Raw genomic sequence first — 25860 nt, forward strand, 5'->3', positions numbered from 1 at the left:
AGGGAAGAGGAGGGGGGATTTGAAAAAAGAAGGGGAAAAAAACACGTTTAGATTGATGGCAATAATTACCTGATAAGAGGAATATGAGTCAAAAAGCTCCATCATATACTTTACAACCAGTAAAATGCGGAAGATAGATGTATAGATTATGTAACTGGCCACAACGTAAGGTGCACCTTAATGAGGGAAAAATGTCATGTTTGATTGACTGTTTAAGAATGTTTGTATCGTTATTATTTAAGTTGAAGTACAAGTTATCATAGCTATTGAGAGCTGTTCCTAATATTTTGAATACTTTTTTTGTAGTTACATGAGAGTTGAGTTCTTATTCCCCTACCTTTTTTTTTTTTTTTTTACAAAATTGCCCTGTGTTGTATAAAAAACAAAATAACAATTTTTTTCCAAATTGTAATGAGTATACACACAGTATGTAATACTGGGGGGAAAAAAAGTACAATGATTAAAAGAGTAAATATGATAACCTACGAACAATTATTCTATCAGGCGTGCATTAGCAACCGTGGCTCTCCTTACCCAATGCAGGGGCATTAAAATACCAATTTCCCAACTTTGTGGGTGAATGTTGTACATACTCCGCCTTCCTCACACTTTCCAAAGACTTGTAGGCATAGTTTCATTGAAGCCTCTATGTGTTCCCTGCAAACGTTATCCAAACTGTTAAATGGCATGTAACATGTTACTTAAAGCGGAAGTCAACCCAGACATATTTTTTTTCAAGAATATGTTCCCAGCAGGCCCACTAGTTAAAACATGGCATTCTGATTAATTTTGCGTTTGTGGAATATAAATTAAGCAGCAAAATGCACTCGTTTTTAGCCATCTCTGCGGACGGCCATTTTGTCTTCGGTCGACTGAAAATGACATCACAACTGCTCACAACGACCAACTACGGCTGACCTGAATCTGAGCTGTGATTGGTCATTGTGAGCAGTTGTGATGTCATTTTCAGTCGACAGAAGACAAAATGGCTGCCCCCGGAGTTGGCTGAATAACTAGTGGATTAACACGTATTCCACAAACGCAAAATTTATGAGAATGCCATGTAACTATTGTTACATTAGTTCTGTAGCCTTACAGTACAGTTAGAAGGCTTCTAAATGGCTATGACCACGTAATATAAGTCAAACTAAAAAGTTTATCATTTTATTACAGTTACTGCATACCGATGAATAAATTGATATGCGACTAAAAGTTCATATAGCTTACTTTGTGATATCGTATATCAGAATTTAGCTGATTCTCATGCTGTGTGGATGGCACCTTGAGTTTGTATTTGTGTGCGTATTAAACTCTAACAATACTTGAATGCACAAGAAGAAAAAAAGAAGCCTCCATTGATCAAGCAGCATGATTATCTCGGTGCAGCATTACTTTTTCATTATAACTGCTATCACAGTCATTTGTTATCAAAAATTCATGTGGGGAGGTGCAGAGGCAGAGATATAGTGTGGTCTTCTGACGCTGTTCAAATGCACAGACTGATTACGCAACGTCACATTTCAACTCCCGCTGTCTTTGTGCTCCAAACATTCTACATATTGAAAATGTGCTTTAAATAATGAGCAATCATGAGTGAATCACTGAACATCAAGAGCACAACACATTCATTATGAAAGTTCTTATCGCTGTTTGACGAATGGCAAATATTTGTTTAGAAAGTATGTGCTTCCCCTTAATTGTCGAAATAACAAGTCCTGAAGCCATAAGTTGTTGAAACTAAAAGGGACCTGTATATGTAGATGGAAACACTTAGCATTAGTGTCTAATCCACCTGAGTAGCTTTTAGCTTTAAAGTAGCACACATTGTCAACACCCACACACACATTCATCTATGCTTTTTAGGCATTTGCACCCATTACATGCACACAATCTCTTTAAATTAACCATGGTTGTCTGTTTGCTGCCTCCTTCCACACATTAATGGTATATTTAACTGAGGATGGCTGACGGAACTAAGATGTTACTCTAAAAATGCATTGAAAGCAACATGACAGTGCTTGTATGTGCAAGAAATATGTGCATTAATTACCAACTTTACAGTAATTGATTTAATTTTGCTGATCAAATCAAAAAGCATCAAAGCATCAAAAAAAACCTCTGTCTCACTAAAATAGGCATGTTAGAACCTGTCTGAGTTATGGTAGACTTACAATCTACGTTATGGTGTGATGCTTTACTACTAACTTATTTTTCCACTTGCATGACAAATGATAATGGTACAACCCTTGATTTTTTTTTTTTAATTTCCATTCATTCCTATTTGGAAAATTATTTTGATATGTGAACAAATCAGAAGCCAACTAGCGTTCTCTTCTACTATAGTATACGGTTAATTTCTTCTTTTTATGTAGCTGTCCATATGTATGGAGCCCTTAAAGAGATCAGGACTAAACACTTAAGACCTTAAATTTACTATGATGAAAAATCTGCCATTCAAAATCTTACAAACAGGTGTATTAATCGTTTTTCATTGTCCTATTTATCAATTCCTCTGTAATTTGTCTTTTATTTTGAAAAAAAACATACGAACAAATATAAATAATGGGAGGTCATAATTTGGCCGACAACACTTTTCACTGAATGTAATCACTACAACCATTCATTAGACTTTAAGGTGTGCATGGAGATGAGAGGCAAAGTGATAATGATGGATTGCACAGAGGTACGCATCCCCTTCTATGGGAACAATAGAATGGGAAGCAATTCAATTAAGTCCATTTGGGAAGTACAATTACTTCGGCGAGATAAGGGGACATGCTTCGGAATCAAAACGATTTTAATTAGTTCATCATTCAAATAAACTGAGGTTTAATTAAACATGCCATGATACGCACTCTGCATTTTGATGCAACGCCAGCAGATTGTTTGCAAAAAAGGGAAAAATATCACTGACAGCAGGAAGATTCTCATAGCACAACTAGATTTTTCTAGACATTTTTCATTATTTTTGTGTGTGCTCAGGGCCATAAATAAAAAATGTTGGAAGCTAGCAAAGTGAAAGAAGCACACATTGTCTGCTTCCCTGTTGTTGTTTTTTTCCCATCCCTCACATATTTTAGTTCAAATTCATTTTAGTAACTCACACACACCAAACATTGTGCAACACGTGTGTGCATGAAAGTGTATCATTTCTCATTCCTGACCACGGCGCAGTGCTTCTATAAATACATGCCAGCTCCCACGTGAGATGGACCCACTGTACTTCATAAGCCTCGCTGTGTGGTCGCCATGGTAACACTTACAGTAGGAGAAACTTCGAATTTTTGTGTGTGGGTGTGTGTGCGTGTGTGCGTGTGTGCGTGTGTGTTTCTCTAAACTTTGAAGCGCTTCACTTGGTTTTGGTCGTCAAACAAAGGGCAGAACGTTTGGCTATTGTTTTCAAAAGTGGTTTAAATAAGGACTCGGGAAAAGGTTACAGGCTGCCACGATGATTGGAGGAAAGTTGTCATGCAGTATTTCAGTGCGATTGAACAAAGTAGTACAAGACCTGCGTGGCCTATTTGCGTGACCACTGGCTGACTTTCCGCAATAACATCAGCGACCACAACAACCACGTAACTTGAAAAACTTTTTTTTCCACCAAAATGTTATTTTTACCCACAATAAACAGTGGTTCTGTAAAACGGTTCAGCCATCTTTAGCGCTCGCACCGCCTCTACATCTTGAGAAATGGCAGCAGCAGTTGCCATGGAGACAGAACCATATCATAGCAAGATAAAGTAAATGTTGAATTTCTTTTCGGTGGGGTTGGTTGGTGTGTGGGTATATATCTTGGCTGACCCTGTACTTAACTAAAAGGATGTGTATCACAATGAAATGCACTGGGCAGATGGCAACTTCCACCAGTATACCAAAAGGCAATAAAGGCAGTTAAAATACACAACAACTTTATGTAGTCACATTTTGTTACTTTGTCCCACATTCTGAAAATATCTTAAGATTAAGTGTCCTCATTAAGTTCTCTGTGATTGGCTGCCGGACGTTTCAGGGCTCTTCTCACCAAAGACTTTCTACTAAGGCGATGTAGACGGTGGATGGACAGAGTTCCGTAACATTGATTTTTTAAAATAGAAGAATAGAATAGAATAGAAAACAGAAGTAACTAAAACAAAGTAAAGCATTTGTCAAGTTAGTTGTTGTATTCATGAACAAAATATGTTTTTGTAGTAAGGTTGAATTCTCAAAAGTTGAAATCAATGAGCACACTGAAATTGAAGAAATCTGAATTAAAGCATGTTCTGATGCTGTATGCTGTCTTCTGGCTTTTATGACATGTTGCCTGATAAATTTGGGGAAAACTGCACATTTTTTCCTCAAATGAAACTACCACAACATTAGGTACAGTACAGTCAGTACAGTCATGAATTCAAAATATGCCTGACAAAAAATAAGAATGCCACGAAAGTACTTTCAAAGTTTTTTAGTTTTTTTTCGTGGCATGTTTTCCAGAAGGAATAGCATCAATAAGAGAAGAAATAGAAAACAGTATATAATGCAAAAACAAGGCAGACTAAAGACATCCATTTGGGGTGCAACTCCCTTTTTTTTTTTTTTCATTACATCTTTGTCCTTCATCATTTAAAGTGAGGTGTTCTGTTTTTGTTTTCTCATTTTTAAACTTATAACTGAGAAGTTACTTAAAAAATATATATATATTTTATATATAATACGTTTATGATTGACACACTGCGACCTCGTTTGACCCCCAATTTCAAAAACTGTTAGCTAGTGATTTCTTTCGTTCTTTTTTTTTTTTTTTAATTAATTCCACCTTAGATGTTCAGCTGTAGTTTTGGAGTTGGTATTCGTGCTACATTAAACTTCCAATTTAGAGCTGTTGGCTATATTCCACTTGCAGTCCTTTCACACCACTGCAAACAACAAGCGCAATAATAAACATTTTTAAACAAATACTCCTCCTTTTGTTACAGCTCTTTTATCAGATGTCTAGGTTAGACTGTCCATGTGTACCTCGTAAATCATCCAGTGTGTGCAGATGCAAATACACAAGAGCAATATACCTTATTAAAAATGTATCGAGTGTACAGGATATTTGCATACGCAGGAAAACGCTTGCGGATAAAAACTTATTACAGGAGAGCCTGGAGAAGTAGCGTTGCCATTTCCAGGCCTGCCAATCAATTTCCCCGCCATCACACTTTTTGGAGAAAACTTTTCTCATATGGACTCAGCGGACCTATAAATTTCATCCAGTGAGAAAGTGGGGGGGTGAAAGTAACTTGAGCAGTGTACTGCTCCCTGCCAACATTTCCCAGTGAAACCATGTAAAGAAAACAGACCACGAGCTGTTGTGAATAATGAAGTACACCAAGATGAGGACTTTAAATTGTGTTCTGTTTTGTGTGTGTGTACGCGTGCGTTGTTGCCCTTCCACCTGTACGGTTGCATCTGGTGCAGTTCTCTCTCCTCTGAGCTGTTGCAGAAGATATACACCTGCGGTTACATTTCTTTGCTCCCACTTGCAATTATCACCTTCATCATGGACTTTTTTAAAAGGTTATCCTTCTCTAAGTGAGATGGAAAAGGGGCAGAGTAGTATGCCGTGCTCTTTTTTCCTTCCAGCCTATTCTCGAGAGAAACCCTTGATATTCTACCTACACCATGGCAATGGCTGTGCCCCTGGGCTAATTTGGCTATCAGTAGGCCGCACCAGTGTTTCCCAACCTTTGAGCCAAGGCGCATACGTCACACTAAAGTCATCCGCCTATTAGAACATTTGAACGTAATTTGTGGTTAATCAGAGGCACTTTAAATAGTGGCTCCCAATTAATGAGTTTGAATGTGATTGCTTCCTTCTGGACACAGCCACATCCTTCTTTTAAGAGGGTGTGCACACTTGAGCAACCACATAATTTCCGCTGTTTATTCATACTTTGTCTCTCAAAAAGAAAACAAAATCAATTGTGTTGTATAGGTCACATTGATACATTTAGAAATAATCTATCTTGTTTTTTGTTTAAACCTGGCATTTGATCAGGTGTGTGTAGACTTTTTATATCCATTATGTATTGTAATGGTTATTGTACTAAAACCCCATGAAATAAACACGTTATTTTATTTTTATTTTTGTATTCTTCATGAGCTCAGTTATTACACTAAATTCTTCAGTTGAAGTTCAGTATTTATTTGTATTATTTTTGATTTCATTATGAGCAACTACTGTAGTGGAACTAAGGAAATTAGCACATGATGCCAAAAGCCCCATTCATATAAATCAAACGTATTTTATTCAAGTTAGAATTTTAGTTGAACTACGGTAATTGCTGAGCACGCATAAGGAGGAGATGCAAATAAGTCATGCAAGTGCATGCTTGCATGATGAGCATGTGTGAAAAGTGGAGGTGTATGCCACAGTCTCCATGGTTACTGCTAATGGAAAAGCAGAGGGTCAATGTCAAATTAAAGTCACCGGCGCCACGGTGGTGCTAGTTAAACCCTGTCCTAGTGTGCCACCAAACTCAGTTGAACCACTTTTAAAAATGAAACCAGTCAAGGTGACCCCTGGTTGTCGTATTTATTAGCCTTAAATGCATGCAGGCTGTAACTAGTGAGAAAAAAACATCTACTGCATTAGTGTCTTTTTAAAGGTATAATGTATTTTTCCTTTTCTTTCCTTGTTTACAAGTAGGTTTTACCGATTTTCCACCCCACAGTGTCAGCTTGCCTCAGCTCTAGGGGATTCAATAATTTCCCACTTCAAGCTCAAAACGTATTGGTATGAAAATCATGCCAATCAAACTACTTAGAGTGGGTGAGAGACGGCCACTCCAAGGACTGGTTGCCAGTCAACTGCTTGACGCAACTCGCACTGAACGGTTGAACATACGTAGGCCTAATAATAGAGGTGTCGGACTGGAGTCTTGTGATTTGGACCGTCGACTGGAGTCGACTCAATTTGTTGAATTTTTTACTTGCGAGTTCCTTGGCAAAAACTTCTGAAAGAATTGACTTGGCATTCATGAAACTCGACTTGACTTTGACTTGAACTCCATGACTTGGCAAGTCATTCTGTTTACATTTGAAAATCTTTGTTTTTTAATTGTGGCCTTTTTGTTGTTGAAACAAAAAGCTTTACATTTTTTGTGTCGACTAATCCAGCAACCCTGGCAATGGGAGAGGGTTGAGGCTGACTCGTTAAGTGAGCAAGTGTCACAAAGGAAAACTAATCCATTTGGATTCAAGGGTTATCTTTTTGAGGAAATCGGTGAAAAGTCAATAGGAACATGCAAGGTTTTGAATATAATAGACAACATCTACAACATTTACCTTAATCTATCAAATGTAGGCAAGTTAGCTGCATGAACTGTTAAACTAAACTAGCGAGGTTGACAGTTTAGCTCACCAATAGCTGTTCAAATATTAACTAAACATCATGCCAGTTATGATTTTAAGCCCGAAAACAATAAAGTCATAGATTAGACACTACACAGATCTTGAAACTATTTAACTATCAAAATGATTGAGAGGTAAGCATAGACGCGTACATAGACTTTACTTTGTGTGTCGACTTGACTTGCTCGGTTTTATTCCGCAGTAACCTGGGACTTGCAACCAGCAACTGTTTTAAATTAGAGGGGTGGATCTATAATACATCTCCTCTCCTTTCACCTTTGTCGTCTGCAGGAAGTGATATGGAGGGACACTGTAGGAAGAAGCCAACAACCTTGTGTTGCCATCTAAATCATCATGTCAGACGCCAGCCAGCTCTCCTGAAGAGAAGCTTTTTGGCAGAGGCCTTCAAATCATCTCTCTGGTCCCCTCCTTCCGGCCCTTCCCAACTGTGCCCAAAGATGACACTCCTGTCAGCACTTGTGGTTGAGAAGACCACTATGGCAGTAGGTGAGTACCAACAATCTGCTGCCTGAAGGGCAAAACAACCTTGAAGCGGAAGCATGTGGCGCCCCCTCTGGAGAGGATAAGGAGATAAGGCCCAAATGTTGTCTGACAGGCTCGCTTTATCCCGTTTATCCCCGCTTCAGCGGTCCAAACCTGACATTATTCCTGCGACAGGTGTAGACTCTGAAAAATAAAAAAAAAAGCAGAACACATGAAGGACTCTTTTGAAGCTAAATGTAGCGTATGTGCTAATTTCTCTTCTCAGGTGAACAATAAAGGGAGGGGAGCAGCCGGTGAGCATAGCACACTGTATTATGGATCTATGATGAAAAATTCATGAGCGTAATTGCGGATGAAAGTATCCCGATCATCACTTCAGTGAATGCAGGAAAAAGGCCTGCTGTGCGTATATTGATCTTTGAGCGGAAGTGTAATGGATGTAAGCATGGTTTAACAACAATAGATTTACATTTGCATATACTAGTCAAAGTGGATGTAAGGTCACAGCACGAAGCAGGGAAATGGAACAAATTGTTTAATTTGAAAACAAAATTTCATTTGGATTTAGTATGCAGAAAAAAAGGTACTATTAGTCTACAGTTCTTCACTCTATTTTACCGTATTTCCTCAAACAGACGATGTGCTCCAAGAAAAACGAGCACCTCCCTCAAATACATGCCTCCTTTTTCCTGCCCGGTAAAACAATCTGCAACTAATCTTAGTTGCAAATACATTGATGACAAGTCCATTCAAACCCTGTTGCTAAGCAAAACAAAAGCACCTATCAAACCACATAAACCGTCTGTGTGATGAAGTGTGGAGACCACATATCGTAAGCAAGTTCCCTGCACTGTTTTAAAGGTACTCCTATGTTATGTGTTGATGGCACCTTTAATGATGATTAGCATTCCACAGACTCTCACGTGTTGTGTGCAACCATGAGCTGTTTATATTCCCTAGTCTTCTTCTGTCCTGACCATTTTTTAAAATTTATTAATAACTTAATATATTGACACAAGTGGAAGATGCCTTAGATTTCCAGTTCTTATGTTGCTAGCTTTGTATTTAAAACAACATTTTTGACTGAGAAATTTAAATTATGCACCACATTTTACAGACAGATGGCCTTGTTTGCTGCAGTAAAACATGCACACACATTTTGTGCATTTTTAGATTTCAAGTAGCATTATGTAGGCTCACTTTTATTTAGGAAGTAAATGAAAGAGGGTTTTTCTTTCCCAAACAGATGAATGTTTTGAATTAAACTTGAATGGATGGATGATATGCACCTTTAATTGTTAAATAGATTTAAATGTCGGGCCAAGCTTCATTTGAAAGTCACAGTCATGGCGGTGGGAAGGTGTGTGAGGATAGTGTGGTGTTTGGCCCTGCATGTGCTTTGGCGTGCAGCCCCACTTGGATGACAAACAGACAGTGGGCCTGTGGCAGGGGCAGCAGACCAGGTGTAAACTCCACAGTGAAGACCCACCAGGCGCCGCATAATAAATCTTTTCACACTTTCCCTGCGGGGCCTGACTGCAATGTGTAAATACTGCAACAGCTTCACTCATTCAACTCAGTCTATTTAGCAGGTTTGGACAACAGATTTTGCAGGATTTCAGTCAGGAAACAAATGTGAACGACGTGTACACTTTTGCACTTACATTATCTCAGTTGTTTATTTTCTTCCCGGCTTGAAAATTTGTTCAGTTGAGTTCTATAACTTGGAGGTTAGAGATAGAAACACAACACTTGGCATTTGTGCTCTGAAATTTGTAGTAATTCACACAGTCATTTTCACATTCTTCGTCAAAATGCTTCTGTGGCAGGATCTGGCATTAATGTGTCCACATCCCTTTTAGTACAAAAAAGCACAAACGTGGATGCAGACAGATACAAAAAGAGAAAAATCGCTCCCTTTTGGGGATTTTGAACTATTCACTCTATCTCAGATCCTGAAATCGGCAGAGTGGGTGAGATAAGCAAAATATGTTTGAGTATAAAAGCAAAAGCTTGTTCATATCCACTTGTGGCACATGGAATTCAAAAGAGTGTAACAATAGTGACACATTCCATTTCCCATTCAACTTTCGGGGGGCAAAGGCCTTTTCTGTTCCAGTGCCATAAAAACCAAATCCATAAAAACTCCAACATTCGAAAAAACACAGTGTTTAAGCTTCAATGAATACTCTAAATTGTCCTTAGGTGTGAATGTGTACCCCATCTCTTTCCCAAAATCAGTCATAATAGGCTTCAGCTCACCTAAATGAAAGCACAAAAGAAAAACTCCTACTATGTAAATCTACATTAGATATCATTCCAATATATGAATAAACTGCTGTATTTGTGAGTTTTAGGGGTACAAGGAAACCTAATAATGTCCTGTAGGCGGACCAGCTGTCAGTATACTGTATTGTTAAATGTTGATTTGACGATTTGTCCAAAATTGTGTTGGCTCCAGTTCACCAGAAAAACCTACCCACCTATTGCACAGCCATGTGCAATGACATCAAAGCACTGCTGTTATGAATTCTAAAAATGACAAAGTTAAAATGAGAAAAGTCCAGTGTGAGTGAATAATTTGTGTGATTTACATTGACTGTCAAATTAAAACGTAATTTTCCCATTTTATCTTGGCGCCTTAATTGTAGCTTCAAGACAAATCTCCCTACAATTTGTCATTGCACCCATTTGTGTAAGCGCACTGTAAATAACGTACTGCATATCAGTGAAACTGACCCAACGTTGACGGAATTTTAAATACAGTGACACCATCAGGTCGTATGGAGATTTTTTTTTTTTTTCTTCAATCCTCCAGTCTCCTCTGAAGGAATCTCTCTTTCCTTTAGTGTCCTTCCCGCAATGGTGCGTGCGTCCTGCTTAGTTAGCTGTGCGTGTGTAGCCAATGTAGCTTCGCCACATATTGCTCATGGATCCAGCCTCCAAGGCCCGAGGCACTCGGCATTGGCAGCGTGCCTCTTGCAGAGTTAAGACATGCTCGATGCACTATGCATATACAGGCCTGGATGTATGGCGATCGATGCACTGGTACTGGGATGTGAAGACGCATCAGTCACAACACTGTGTATTTAGTATGTAATAATGTTCTGAATGTTTTGAGAAATGCTGATTAAGAGGTATTCATTTAACACTCTTTATTATTGTGATCGTAGTTTGAATTGGTGTGGAACTGCGTTGCAGCATCATGAGAACTGTTTCTATGTGGACCATCAAAAAATTGTGAGCAACCACCATTAAACTGGACACTTTATAGGGTAATTTATTAATGAGCTGATAGTACACGTTGCAGCAACTTTAGATGTGTCACTAATATTCTGCCACTTTTGTTTAGTAAACAGTTTTGTGTTCACACCCTCAACGGCGCAATATGCCCGTTATTAACTGAACCAATCTGCATGCGTCTAAAACCCGTTCTAGCCTACCTCCACACCTTTACAGCCTTTAAGACAATTTGATTCCTTTGCATATGTCCTAAGGAAGTTGTTCAAACTGCCCTAGAACCAATCACGAAAATTGTCTCGATGCAGAGGATCAAGGACACAGATAGCAGATGAGACAGTCAGACATATGTTGAGCAATCCAGCCAGCAAGAAGCAAAAAAAAATAAACATTAAACTTGCCTGGATTTCTCCAAACTAATAAAACAGGTACTCATTGACAATGTAGCCAATTTATGACAATCCTCATGAATTGAAAAATCAGTATTTGGACTGAAAGAATATTTTAAAGCAATTGTTAAATACCTTCAACTTCCTTTCCATTTTGTGTGCTATAAGCTTGACGGCAAGAGCGATGTATACTTATTTTTTTGTTCAGTCTGGCTACTCATGCTTTACTGTCATTGTGCCTCGCCTCAACCTGAGTTTGACAGGTTATTTACCGTAGTTCTTTGGCCATGATGGAGAGGATCAGTTGAATGTCATTTGCTTACTTCTACATCAACCCCGCTACCATATCCAGTAAATTGTGATTTAAAACCATAGTCATTGTATTACAGTGTGACACCAATACAGTCAACTTCTCCTTTCTTAAAATTAACTTGCCCGATTCTAATCCTCCTTAAAGGGGAAAGTCAAGTAAAACTAAATGTTCTATACGCTCCGTTTAGTCTAAACCTGTTTCCTGAGTTTGGTCATGTGATGCTTGCAAGTTGAGCCGTGATTGGTCATTGCCTGAGCCCTGAGCAATTGTGATGTCATTTTCAGTCAACAGCAAGTGGCAAAAACATCCCTTGAGATGGTTAAAAATAGGTTGATTTTGCTGCTTAATTCATACTCCACAAACACAATATTAATCAGAATATGCGTTAAAACTAGTTGGGGAGCATATATAGCATAATTATGGTAAAGACATTTTTTGACTTGACTTCCACATTAAATTTTTGCACGTTGACAGCTATTTGCAAACACATAACACCAGAGTTGGATAGCTTCTGTTGGAATATTTTGTAGGTCTGGAGTCCATAAGCCCAATTAGCAATTTACAAAACAACTACTTACTCAATGCGTGTCCATTTTATCTTTCAAGAATGTATCCAATGTAAATAAAGACTCACGCCAGTCGATTGAATTTTCTCATCAGTTTTCTTTACCGTCTCTAAAGTTCAGGAATTATACAATAATCAGATCTGGGCAGCTTTTCCATCCTCGTGAATGCTCTCACCCGAGACGGGTGAGGGCAGAAAAGGGGTGAGGTCTAGCATGCAGCCCTCACATTTATACTGTCTTTAAAATCTAAACTTAATGTGGGTTGGTCTCCTCCCTGGCTGGCCCTGCCTATGGGGCTGATCTTCATCAGCTGGTCCCGTGCTCAGATCAGGGCAATGGGTCCCTTTTAAATTGAACAGATGGAGCTAATGAGGTGATCGTTGTGTTTACACTAAAAATGCAGAATTTTATTGTAAGGTACATCTTATTGGCATTCATAAAAATGCACGTGCTTATTTAAATTATTAAATACTACAGCATAGTGTACTTATGTGAATGAAAAGTGAGTGATTGAATTAACATCAAGACATGTCTTTCTCATTTCCATTGGAATCCAACCTGTAACCTTCTCAGTCCGTCACACTGCATGGGAGATCCCCACGAGTGTCAGTTGACTCCCAACCTTTAAACTCCACCAGCGTCTGACTGTCTGTATACTCCGTCACAATCATCATCATCATCATCATCATCATCATCATCATCATCATCATCATCATCATCATCATCATCATCACCACCATCATCTTCATCATCAGGCTTCACGTTGTAGTGCAGACTGCGCATGCGCCCGGCATTGGAATTACCGCACTGGCAAGAATAAGTTGTAGCTCGTCTTGTCTTCTCTATAAGGAGGCTGAAAAAAAAAAAGAAAACACTCGCCATCAAAAGACGCAAGCATGGCGGTGTTAAGACGAAGAAGATGGTGGTTTTGTGTCGGGGTGTTCCCCCTCGTAGTGGCCGTGGTGTGCGCACAAAGGTAAGAATGCTCCTTTTTTCCACCTCCCGGACCAGCAGCGGAGACGGCGTGGAGGAGACTTTGCGCTCCGTGGAATGTTTTGCCACCTTAATCAGTTAATTTGTGCTTGTGTGTGTGTGTGTGTGTCTGTCTTGTGTGCGTACGCTCCTCCACAGTGTCGGTGTGAATGATCCGAGCAATATGCCTTTGGTTAAGGAGACGGTGGATAGGCTGTTGACAGGTTATGATATTCGTCTGAGGCCAGATTTCGGAGGTAAAATGTCGAGTTGTCACTTTGTGCGCCAATGCTTTGTTGTGCAAATGCCAACCCAGCGATGTGCATGTGCACCTTAAAAAAACAAACACTCTACTCGTGCATGCATAAAAATGACAAACATTCCCTATTTCAACTTTTCAAATGGTCAAATGTGTTGCCTTTTGCATGTAAAGCAACCTTATTATCTGACACAAGCGCAATGTGATTATTATCCCCTCATTACAGGCTGCACCAAAGTTCCCAATGATTTTTTAAAAAATATTATTATTCCATCCCAGGTGCACCAGTTGGAGTGGGCATGAATATAGACATCGCCAGCATAGACATGGTGTCAGAAGTCAATATGGTAAGTTGTCACAAAGGCTGGGCTAATTATCCCGGTGTGGATGCTCGCGGGAGGGGGGGAGAGTCGTTGGGTAAGGGGGGCGTCGTGGGGGGATACCCTTCCAAATCCACAGAAGGGGAACCCCCGCACTCTTGTTTTGTATTAACATGAGATGTTTAACGGCTTAAAAGTTTGCAGTTCAGATGAATGCCTCGTTTGTGTGGATGATATTTATAGAGATAAACATGTTAAGAAAAAAAAGTCGAATCATTTCCCAGACTACAAGGGATAGTAGTGCAGTCTAAACCGTTTGAGTGTTAAAATATAGTTAAGATTGTATGTTTTCCAAATGTATATATATATATATATATATATATATATATATATATATATATATATATATATATATATATATATATATATATATATATATATATATATTTTATTTTATTTTATTTTTATTTTTTTGAACTGGAAACACTGACATGAGTTGAAGTGGGGGATTTTGCTCCATACAAGTGCACCCCCTACTGATGAATTGTAGTAACACCACATTTTTTTTCCATGGGAGGTCACACATAGAAGCTTGTGCTGTAGTTTCCATCATCATTTGCTACGTTGTCTATTTTTCGTGTATGTTTCTTCTTATTGATTTATTTCATTTTTTATCGCAAATATGAAAAATGCCCCCCTGCTGTGATGTGATTTTGACGCTGGCTGTGATATGACTCATGTTTTGATGTCATGTGGAATATTTTTGGCAGCAGCAAAAACCTCCCTGAAGGCTTTTTGCTCATGTTGTTGTGTTTGTGCACATGCAGACTGCCTGCTTGAGTGGAGACGTGATGCGAAAAGCAGACGATGCCACGTCTATTTGCGACAGGGGAAATGCGCACACACATATGGGTGAAGTTGTGCTCCGAAACACGACCTGGGGATTACCAAGAAGTCAAACACAACAAGTATTATATAAGTGTCTTTTTTATGTCTTTGACTTAATTTGCAAATACATACGAGCAATTTAAAACAAGTGCATACACATTTTAGGTGCTATTATCACTTCACTGACCACAAACAAGATAATCTCACAAATGAAACCAATTTTAGTGTTTGTATTGGAAATCCCCACACTAGATGCAGCAGAGTGTGAAATTATGATCATAGAGGAGAAGGATCACACAAACCTTGGCCTTGTTGAAATTGTAATCAATTACAGCCTGCAGCATGTGTTCGGCTGTACTCCTCTGGGCTAAAGATTGTAGATTGTATGAGCAAGTTATCACTGTTTATGTATGTATGTTTTTACATTGGGGATTAAGTTCAAGTGACACGGCCCACGTTTGCCCACAAAACACTTTTTCATCGTAAAGTGTTAAGTTCAAAGTACAGTAGAAGTCGATTGCTGTCTCTTCAGGTACACGTTAAACTAATGCATCCCAAAGGACTCTCGATTGGACTCCGTAGCTTTTTCTTGGCAGAAAAAGATGTCAGTCCAAGCTCTAGAAATGCTACATGCAAATAAATTTATATCAAGGGTGAGCACAATCTGTTCAGGAACGCTGGTCAACCTTCAATGTCTTTTGCTTTCCTCAAAGGAAATGATAGGAAACACAAATAATATGTTACAGGGTAAACCTGTTGCCATAAAACCTTAATTAGCTGCACAGACATTTTCAGTAAAAGTAATTTTATAAGCTGTCCTACGACTGTAAAAAACAAGTTAAGTGCTTCAATGATAATAACTTGGTCTTAACTCGGGGCCAATGATGGAAGTTTAATTGACAGAAAAAGAAGTTGACGCCAGGGTTATAATAGTTTGCGATTTTTCATTAGTTATTTTTTGTTTCATGATGACTTTTTTAATCCAGTTAGTTTTAATTCTTTAGTTCGTTTTTATTTTTTCTTTGTTTTAGTTTAGTTTTAGTGTTAGTTTGTATATAATTGTGCATTTGTAGACCACAAGATAATAAAAAGTTCACAAAGTGTTGTGTAATAAAGTAAAGTAGACTACATTTCCGACAACTGTGTGACCTTTCTCCTCTGTCATCTCCTTCGATAATATATCTCTCCATAAAAGATGATTCCATACGGATCTTGATATATTTTAAATTGGAAGGATTCAATTCGATGCACTCGCATCTTCTAAATTAAAAAATGACTTTCTGATTCGAAACTGTTCTTGGTGCACTCCTATTCCATACAAAATTGTTCAGCTAACTTCCTTGTGAAAGTTCCTGTAGATTACCAGAAAATTATATGAACTATAAATTCTATTCTATTCTACAATAGTTGTGTGTGTGTGTGCAGTGAATGAAATAATTCAAACAAAAATTACAACAAATAATTACCATTCATTGAGATAAAAAGTCTTTAATTCACCAGAAGTTCACATAGAACGTTTTATGTTACCAACATTTGTCATTGTATTCAACAGGACATACATTTATGAGTCAGTCAATTAAAAAAGTTTTTAACTATTAACGCATTCACTGTCAGGCATTTTCAGACCCTCTTTTACCCTAACGTTTGAAAATAATAGAAAAAATATATACATTCCTGGGACTGAATGGCTGGACTGTGAAAAGACAAATACATCCGTCAATAGCAGTGAATGAGGATGTCTACATAGGACGTCTACAACTATGAGTATTTCCTGAAACCAAAGCTAAACTTTGCATGGAATCTTTCTTAAAACATTCATAAACTGCATCTAACTAATTGCTGTCACTAAGAATCACACGCCATGGGTAGAAAACCTTGCATGCTACATACATGAAATGAGGAGGTGCCTGGCTGGGACGGGGGCCTCAGAGGCTTGAAGGGTGAAAATGGATATGAGAGTGTAAGACCTGGGGGTCACATTTATCACCTTGGTGTGTGTGAGGGAGCGAGAGACACAGACAGAGAGCGAGGGAGAGACAGAGAGATGGTGACGCGAATGAGTTCCCATGCGGAAAGCCAAATAGTGTTGGAGGGAAGGTCATGCACCTCGTGCTGCTCAGTTCACTGTGCATGACTCAGTGGCGCACATACAAAGAGAGACACACGCTCCGAATACCAATGTCATGTTACACGTTCGACCTGAGGCGTGTGGCCCGGCAGTTCAATTCGAAGCTAGAATATTCATACTTTGACATATGAGAATCGTGCAAATGTCCTTCTTTCACTACTATTTCCGTCGCTGCTTGTGACGTGCTTTTGAGAAAAGCTCAGCAAAGGTGATCCCCGGATGGGCTGTCGGCGGCGCCTCTACAATATATCATACAGATATATTATTATGGATGTTGGCTGAAAGGCGAGAAGAGATTATTGCTTGCCATATGATAATAAAAGGGAGGGAAGATTGTGGAGCCACTTACTGGCTGTGTAATATCTCACCCACACCTGAGAGCTTTAAAAATGATATTAAGTCGACTTCATCTTTTTGACAGTAGAGTGGAACAAAAATAAATAAATAAATAAATAAATAAATAAAACAATCATCTGATTTCATCCTCAATATGATTAATTTTGGTATCATGACAAGCTTTTTCAAATGTATTTCTTTCACCTTAATCCAATCATGCCCTTGTGAATAAATGACTGAAGAGTGGGAGGATTAATACAAAATTATGAAATATTATCATTTATGATCAATTTTATCAATGCAACTTAAAATTATACAAATATATTCTGAAATAAAAAGGTAACTGTGTCATATTGTTAGTCGAATGTCCCTTATACACGTGTAATAATATTTATACATTTACATACAGTACCAGTCCAAAGTTTAGAAACACCTTAGAATTCAAATGGTCTCAAGAAGTTAATGCGAACAGATCAAGTAATGACTATAAAGTGTCAAAGTGAATCTTTGGCTCTATAAATGGTTGCATGATGACTAAGTCGAAAACCGTGTGTGTATATAGGTAGGTGTGCTAATTTACAAATTGGAACCCATTATAAACAAAATAAAAACCTCAATACAAATATATTCACCAGACTAAACTAAAATATGTGAACTCGGGAGATTTTTTTTTCAAAAGCATAACTCAAAATGGCTTGTGCGTACTTGTTAAAAGGGTCATGTGGGAATAGACATTGACACAAATGAAACTCTTGCAGTGAAAAGTACAGATGATATACTGTAATAAATGTGTGGATGTGGGTTTATTTTTGTGCGAACCAACCTGAGACTTTGTAAGTGTATAAGTGGGGGGACATTTTTTACAAACTTCTGTCCATGTCACGACTCTTGTAATGCCAGCCTACTCTTAGCCCTTTAGCATATGCAGCGACATACACATGAAGCTGAGGACGTTTACCTTCTCCCTGTTCCTCCTGTAAATTCTGACCGACCCCAAAAAATACCCCCCCCCCCCCCCGTCTCTACTCACGGCCTGCAGCGGAGTCAATGTTTGTATTACGTAACGGACAGAGCAGTGTCTCATCGGGGTTCATCTCGGACTTGAATTGGTGCCGTAATACAGTCACAGGGAGTGTAAAGGATGCGTGAAGATCGCATCAAATGTAATGCCAAATCATTTTTGGTGACTCGTGAATAATCAGAGAGAGTCCCCGAACCCTCACAAATACCTAATGGTCTATTATTGATCAACCTCGTTGTTTCTGAATTTACATTTATCAACATATTATATTGCAAGGCTCACCCATTGTTTACAGTCACTCGCAAAATAGGAAGCTAATCTTCATTTTATTCAAAAAACTACACCTAAAAATCAAACTACCGAAATAAAAATATCTGGGTAAACAACATAAATAGTTTTTGTTTATTTTGCGTATTTGGAGCCTGCAAGCTTTTAAAACAGGTCTCAAGGTGGACGTTTGTAATCAGTCAGCAAAGTAATAGTGCCTCAAGACATTAGGCGCTCATTTATAACGCTTCTGCAGCAAAATGTACTTTTACTAAACCTTGAATGGCTCCAATGAAGTGACACTATGAATTCTCAATTCTAATTTAATTCTGGAGCTAGTGTGCTTCATGTTTGTTCACAAGTTGACATCGCCTTCTCCGGGGCCTGCCATGCATGATTACGTTTCCAATGCTTTTTGCAGTTCCAAGTGTACTGCGATCATTTTGACAACATTGTCGTCTGTAAACAGCATTCCTGTTATCACAAGGTTGTCGTCAGTGTATCCCGAGTCAATGCAAAACACCGTTTGCCATGATTTGACTTGCTGCCACCGATAGTGTTTTGTGCCAACAAGAGTCAAGCTGCACTAAAAACAAAGGACGTCGGGTGATGCAAGGCCCACTGGCCTAATGCTTTAATATCAGATATAATAAACAACCTCGTAAACTAAACAAGCGGCATTCATCACATAGACAGAGCTGAGGGGTGAGGTTTCGGGACTTAAGCTGCGAGACTTTCATCTCGTGATAGGCTTACCTCAGTTGAGATGTTGTTTTCACAGCCGGAAACATTGCAGGAGCTGCCTCAGTGACTGACACCTCACACACTGTTTGTCACTATACAAGCAAGACTGCACTATTCCATCAACAGGTATCACACTGAATTGACAACACTTTGTTGGGCCCTCTCACGGCTCTGAGAAGTGAGTGAGCAGATGTAGAATTGAGTTGGATTTGAAATGAAGTGTCAGGTACTGCCGTTAGAAGAATTTTGAGGTGTTAGAACCCCCTTTTTAATTTTATACAAATCAAAGCAACTACATTTTATTTGGTGCCTCGAAGTTTTTCAAACTGGCTGCGATGAATGAACAAAAAATAACGTATTCAAAGTTTTTGCATCCTGGATTTGATGTATGCCAAGGGTGACAAATATCCTCTGGGCTACTATTATGATTTACATAACACTTAAAAAAGATCCCTTTCGTATTCCCTGCGTGGCATTCTTTAATCAATTCAAGAAGTTAGAAGTAAATACAGTATACTTTAATGTTCATATATATGCAGACATTCTGAGCAACTTGAACAATCTTTTACAGAACTCACAAGGGACGTTTGGGTGAAGGAGCAAACACACACACACACAGACGCGCGCACACACACACAAAACCTTGATTGATGCATTATTCATGCGGGTAGGTGTACCTACATGTCTCCCTGTAGACTTTCACTAATCCATTGTTCTGAATACAGCGAAAGTAGAGACATGTGAATGCAGCACGAGCAAATATGTTATACATTGGAAGGCTTCCGTGATCGTTTTGAGCTTCTAGAATGTTCTCACTCCCACACCTCTTACCTTTGAATCCCCTTTGAGTTTTCTTTCTTCATTGGGTACACCTGCAGAGTATAATGCCGCCAAATTAGTGTTGTCTTTTTTTCTATTGCCATCATCAGCTGTGCCCACGTGTTCCTCTCCGTTTTGACGATGACACAAGGTTTGTGCTTTAGCCTGCGAGGCGGATTAGACAGTTACAAATCAAACTGGGTTAATCGTCTGACCATTTGAGTCCACTGGCCCACTGCTCTATTTGTTAGTCTGCTCGCACTCACTGTAAAGTTCCTTAGCGGAGGATAATGAAGGTAGTGATTACAATTTACAAACAGTACCTGCTGCAAATGTAAAGGTCTTCACAACAGAGACGACAAGGCTTTGCTGGAGGTTGTGTTTCCTGTGAATATACTGTGAAGATGTTTTGTCACATTTTCAGTCTAGTCATCACAACCTGTGAGTTAGTGTGGTCTTCCTCATGCTTACGTCGTCACAGCTCTTTGCAAACACACTGTTGGCCGCCGATGGCGTACCGTAATCAAGGCTGCTTTATCAGATCTTGTCGGAATGAACACACACACTGCGTAAGGGGTACACAGGTGGCACTGAAGGTATTTTTTCCACTATATTTGAAAAGCGCCGAGAAAGCAAGTAATAGAAATCCCCTGAAAGGAACAACCACTTGTAGAAGTTGGAGTCGGAGTTGTAAAGGGGAGGTGTCTAGCTTGTTTTTCATTAAGGTTTGAAGAAATGAAGAATTTCGGATTAATAATAGAAAAATACTGTGGTAAAAATAGCACGATGTATGCACAGGACTGCATGAGCTGCACCTTCATATAAGGTTTTGATCGCTATTGTAAAACCAATATTAAGGCATCCGTTAATTCAGTATGTACATATTTTAGCTTTAAAACCTTTACTCAGCTGTATGATTGTAAGGTTGTTGGATTCTCGTTGATGAATACAAAAATCCACGGCAGTGAATGAGTTCAAGACTGTATGATAAGAATCGTGCAATAAGGCATATTACTGGAACACAAATTAAGATGCTATAAGATACATTGTGACAAGACACAATATAGCATCCTGGATTTGATGTATGTATGTATGTATGTATGTATGTATGTGTGTATGTATGTATGTATGTAAATGTGACATGATTTAATATGATGGATAATAAGTAGTACCTACTTATTTGAGCAGCATTACATGAAATAATGTATACATATACAAAGAAAAAGAAACATGGTATGATATTTTTTTTGTAATTTTGTGATTTTTTTTTTTTCCCGTCGTTTTTTGTAATAGACTATTGATAGAAAATATTGCACAGGGTTGATTATTGACTCCTTACTGCATTTATCCACCAATGTCTCTTTTCAATCGATCATTGTGGACATCGCGTGTACGTGGTGTGTTGCATTTCACATTCCTTAAACTTTAGTGACAACGATGTCCACTTAGAGTATGTCCATAAAAGCACACTTCGTCTAGTTTTAACCGTAAAGTATTCGGTCACCGATAACAACTGAGAGGCAAACCTTTGTCAATTCTTTTCACATCTTCCATCGGGAAATTCGAGCATTTAATAATCCTCCACTGATAATCTGTGTGGGCCTTGTCCTCGCCTGCCCCTCTCCCCCTCTCCGAATGGCCTTTAACTCTCCCATTGCTCTCTAGAGAGGACACAAAGAGGGCTTGCAGATGACTCAATTGACTCTAATAAATTGTATGTCGTCCGTTAAGCTGCACAGCTGCCAACTGACTAAACTAAGCAATCCCTGCTTCTGGAGCGGGGATAAAAAAAAAATAAAAAAAACAATAGTGTCTCTAAATTTGATTCGCCATCAGGTTATTTTTTCTAAAGCGATGTCCAGGATAAAGTAAATGATGAAAGAGTCAAGAAAATGGTTCCAAGGGGAGGACATTACATTGTGTCTCAAAGCTTGAGGTCCTTTTCTTACAGGAAATCTATTGAGTAATTACACACAAAGATTGCCCAATTCACCTTACACTTGCTGCACTGATCTACTGTAGGCTTCAATCGCCACTATGATGTAGCAGTGCTTTCTTCCTCCTCTTGGATTAAATGTGTCTCCAAAATCGAAACATAGTTTCTTGTGTGGAGTTTGCATGTGTGCGTTGTCTCCATGCACTCTGTCTTCCCCTCATGTTCCCAACACATGCACGTTAGGTTCAGTCAAGACTCTAAATTGTGTGAATGTGAGTGTGTATGTTTATTTTTGCCCCACAATTGGCTTGGTATAACCTGCCTCTTGCCCAAAATCAGCTGGGATTGGCTCCAGCTCCATGACCTGAATGAGGACGAGCACTATTGGAAATGGAAAATTGATGGATTATGATTGCCACCTATTTGTAATTCCATCAGCCTAGTACATGAATATTTTATGAAATGTATTTTCATTGACATATGAGGCAGTTATGATTGTGCTCTATGAACGCTGCCGAGCAACATGCATGACGTGGCCAGGAAACACAAATAGAGCGATTCGGTTGATTGACAGTTCACCAGAGGTTCTATAATTAACCGTACATGATTTTGGAGGAATTCAAGATAGTACAACAGAAAGTGATAGCTGCCAGGGAGGCTATGTATCCTAAATTTGTTTCGTCTCTGACTTGATGTTAACTGCATCTGTCAGTCCAACTGAACTTGATTGGTTTTGCTGATACAACAGTGTAAAACGTCATTATTCATGCTGGAAGAAACAGGGCAAATAAAAACCCCTGCAGAAGTCTCTGTGTATGTGTGTTTCAGACTGACTCCATGCAGCGCACAAGCTGTTCCAGCTACAACGCTTGAATATTAAGGAGTCCGTATTCAGCTGCTGGGAGACTGGGGAATATATGTCACTCAGCTCGGTGGGGGCTGCCATGTTTATTATTAGGCCTCTTTGGAGAAGCTGTGCCCTCTGCCAGGCTCCTCATAGCCTGTCGCTGGCGGCAAGAGGACAGTGTGGGACAGGAAATTGAAAGCTGCTTGTTGTTGTTGGAGGGCTTTCTGAAGACACTGAAGTAGATGGATGATAGTGTAGCATTGGCTGGGGGGCGATGAGATCGCATTTCTCTCCAGCAGGTTTTGGAAAATAACAGGAAACACAGAAAATATGTGGAATGGGAAGCTTCATAGACTTTTTCAAGGTCATAAAATGTGACTTTCATGAAAGAGGCACTTCAAGGTCAACTGAGTGTATGGTCACAGAGCAATGACCTAATTGATTTCCTTTTTTTTAAGTTCTCTTTATAGAATTCCCATTCTGATTTCCCCCAAATGAGTCACAACACTGAACAGTAAAAAACATTCTGGGCCAGTAGTTGACCATACCAAAAATTATTTTGAATACTATTTATCTCTATATATGAAGTACTGTGGAGACCTGCAATGGAGAGACATTCACCAGAGACCTGTACCTTTCGGGGAGAGTTGGGAGTATGACCTGTTTTCTGGGTCAAATGTATGATAGACATGAAATGGTTGAAAGGAGTAGATTTCTGCTTGCTGTGAAAGTCAGTTTTGCTGTGGAGACTAAAGTGAAATGTCGTCTAGTAATTTACCGCATCGCCACGGTACAATATCATAGTGATATTTTTGTCTTTTTTTTTTTTTTTTCTGGGGGAGGCTGGAATTGATTAATTTCCATTTATTTCAATGGGGAAAGATTATTCGAGATGACGAGTGATTCCTTTACAATTATGGTCACCGAAAAAATCAAACTTGCATCTTAAGGCGTCACTGAAGTAGGGGAGATACAGTATTTAGCAGGATTTACAAGTAAAGGGATAGTTCACTGTATTTTGGAATATAGAAAAAGGTGCTGTAACAGGCATTTATGGATTGCATTTCCCCCAAGAAATATCATGGACCAACCCATTTGTCAAAATACATGAACCAGGAAGTAGCCAGCTAACTATGGATAGACATACACAAATACAAATCAAAATATGTTTCCCACTTTTGTTACCAGGTCTACTGTGTGACTATAGTTACGGTCCTAACAGCTCTTGGTGACCAAAGATATCCAATGCCAAAATGACAAAAAACATGCCAAGTGTTCTCACACTTGCATTTTACTTTACCCAAAGCGTACACATAGATACAACACGAGCTCTTATGAGATTGAGTTGGATGGACTACACTCTTATGAAGGAATAATGGAAACCGGGACACAAGAAAATAAAGAAAGCAAGGAGAACGGGGAAAGGGTAGAGGGATAAAAGCGGCAAGAGAAACCATCAGAGGGAGGTCACCGCTGGTGCCGAAATCAGATAGTGGAAGTGGCAAGCTGTGAAGAATAAAAGCAATTTGCATCGCCGCACCACTGAGCTTTCAGATGCCTTTCATTTACCCCCTTGAAACCCTCTATCCCTCCTTAACAAGCCCACCGCTCCATTCCGCACCTCTCAAATGGAAAACAGGCTTCAAGGGTAGGAGGGAAGAAAGAAATATGCAACCTAAATGGTCCTCGTTTTGGCCATGTCCCCCCGCAGAGCTGCTGCTCCTCACATCAAAACAAATTCTCCTCTTTTTACCCGAGTTCCCATATCAGCTTTGACCTCAGCCTATTTGTCTTTCCTTTCTATTTGATCAATCACCTGTCCTATCTCCAAAGTATTTTTTTACGCAAGCAGGTTTCAGTCAGCCGAAAAGGATAGGATACAGGTCACGTCCAGTGGTGGCCGAAGGCCACCTGAATTAATTAAAGCCACCAAATCTCCCAATTCTGGGGCAACCTCAAATTGTTGAGAGAGATTGCAATGTTTTAAAACACTTGCACGATACATAGCTTTTACCTGATCTCTTTGCAACAAGTTCCTCTTGACGTTCTAAAGCCTGAATGATATTTGTCAGTGATGAGTCACTTCATATATAAATAAGTGAGCAAATTTTTGTTGCGAGAGGAAATGCAGCCACTTGCGTGTGAATAGGACAACATGAGTGCAAGGCGATGAGCTAATGAATGAACGCTCTGGACGGATTCAAGAATAACTATTGGCGGCATGTCAGAAAATTGCCAAACATTGTACTCTGTCATGTACTTTGTAGGGACTTATTGTGTTTCTCTCTGTTCAGAGGAAATCAGTAGAAATGAGGCCAAACGCAACAATGTAAGGCTTAGAATGAGGACTGGAAAAACACATCCCATATCCCGTGAATAACTTTAATATTAATTCTTGGTATTGTTCCCAATCCAAGGGCAGCCATGTGGTGCGGGGGCAGGGTTCAGATGTGAAGGGGTTAGTGGACAGGGCGACTTGGAGGATCAGAATGTTACAGGAGGGCAGAGTGTTCAGATGGCATCCATTACTTTATCTCGGTGGTGTCTTTAGGCCTGAGTCTAAAGGATTTCACAGAATAAAGTCAAACATTTCAGGCGAGGCGCATCATGTACTGTAAGAGTTGTATTACTTGAAACTTTATTTAGGAAAGTAATTATTAGAAAGTGGAGATACAACCAAATTAGCCTGTTGCAGGTATTGTCCAGACTACCACTTTAATATTACTTTTATTGAATTAAAACATTGAATAAGATTTTTCTTCAACCATTTAGGTAAATATGTGCCAAAATGTAATCTATGTCACTTCAAAGGTATTTCAGAAGAAACATTGATTTGTGCCAAAATCATGTGATTACTGTGAAATTTGTCTTTGGCAATGAATGGGTTAAAAATGGCTGAAATAACCCTACAGACAACTTTAAACTCATACACGGTAT

At 39.1% G+C, this 25860-nt stretch overlaps 1 protein-coding gene across 1 annotated transcript in view; it reads left to right on the forward strand.

Moving 5' to 3' along the window:
• Positions 1 to 25860, forward strand: part of gabrb2b (gamma-aminobutyric acid type A receptor subunit beta2b) — a 340043-nt gene that overhangs the window by 282726 nt on the left and 31457 nt on the right. Inside the window, exons 4-8 of the mRNA XM_086057386.1 lie at positions 7670 to 7881; positions 11052 to 11118; positions 12960 to 13362; positions 13518 to 13615; positions 13897 to 13964. Of these exons, the coding sequence (XP_085913512.1) occupies positions 13283 to 13362; positions 13518 to 13615; positions 13897 to 13964 (246 nt within the window). The 5' untranslated portion in view covers positions 7670 to 7881; positions 11052 to 11118; positions 12960 to 13282. The remainder of the gene's footprint in view (positions 1 to 7669; positions 7882 to 11051; positions 11119 to 12959; positions 13363 to 13517; positions 13616 to 13896; positions 13965 to 25860) is intronic.

Source organism: Filicampus tigris, chromosome 17 (assembly GCF_054856515.1).
Source record: "Filicampus tigris isolate MCC_2025a chromosome 17, RoL_Ftig_1.0, whole genome shotgun sequence".
NCBI classification, from domain to species: domain Eukaryota; kingdom Metazoa; phylum Chordata; class Actinopteri; order Syngnathiformes; family Syngnathidae; genus Filicampus; species Filicampus tigris.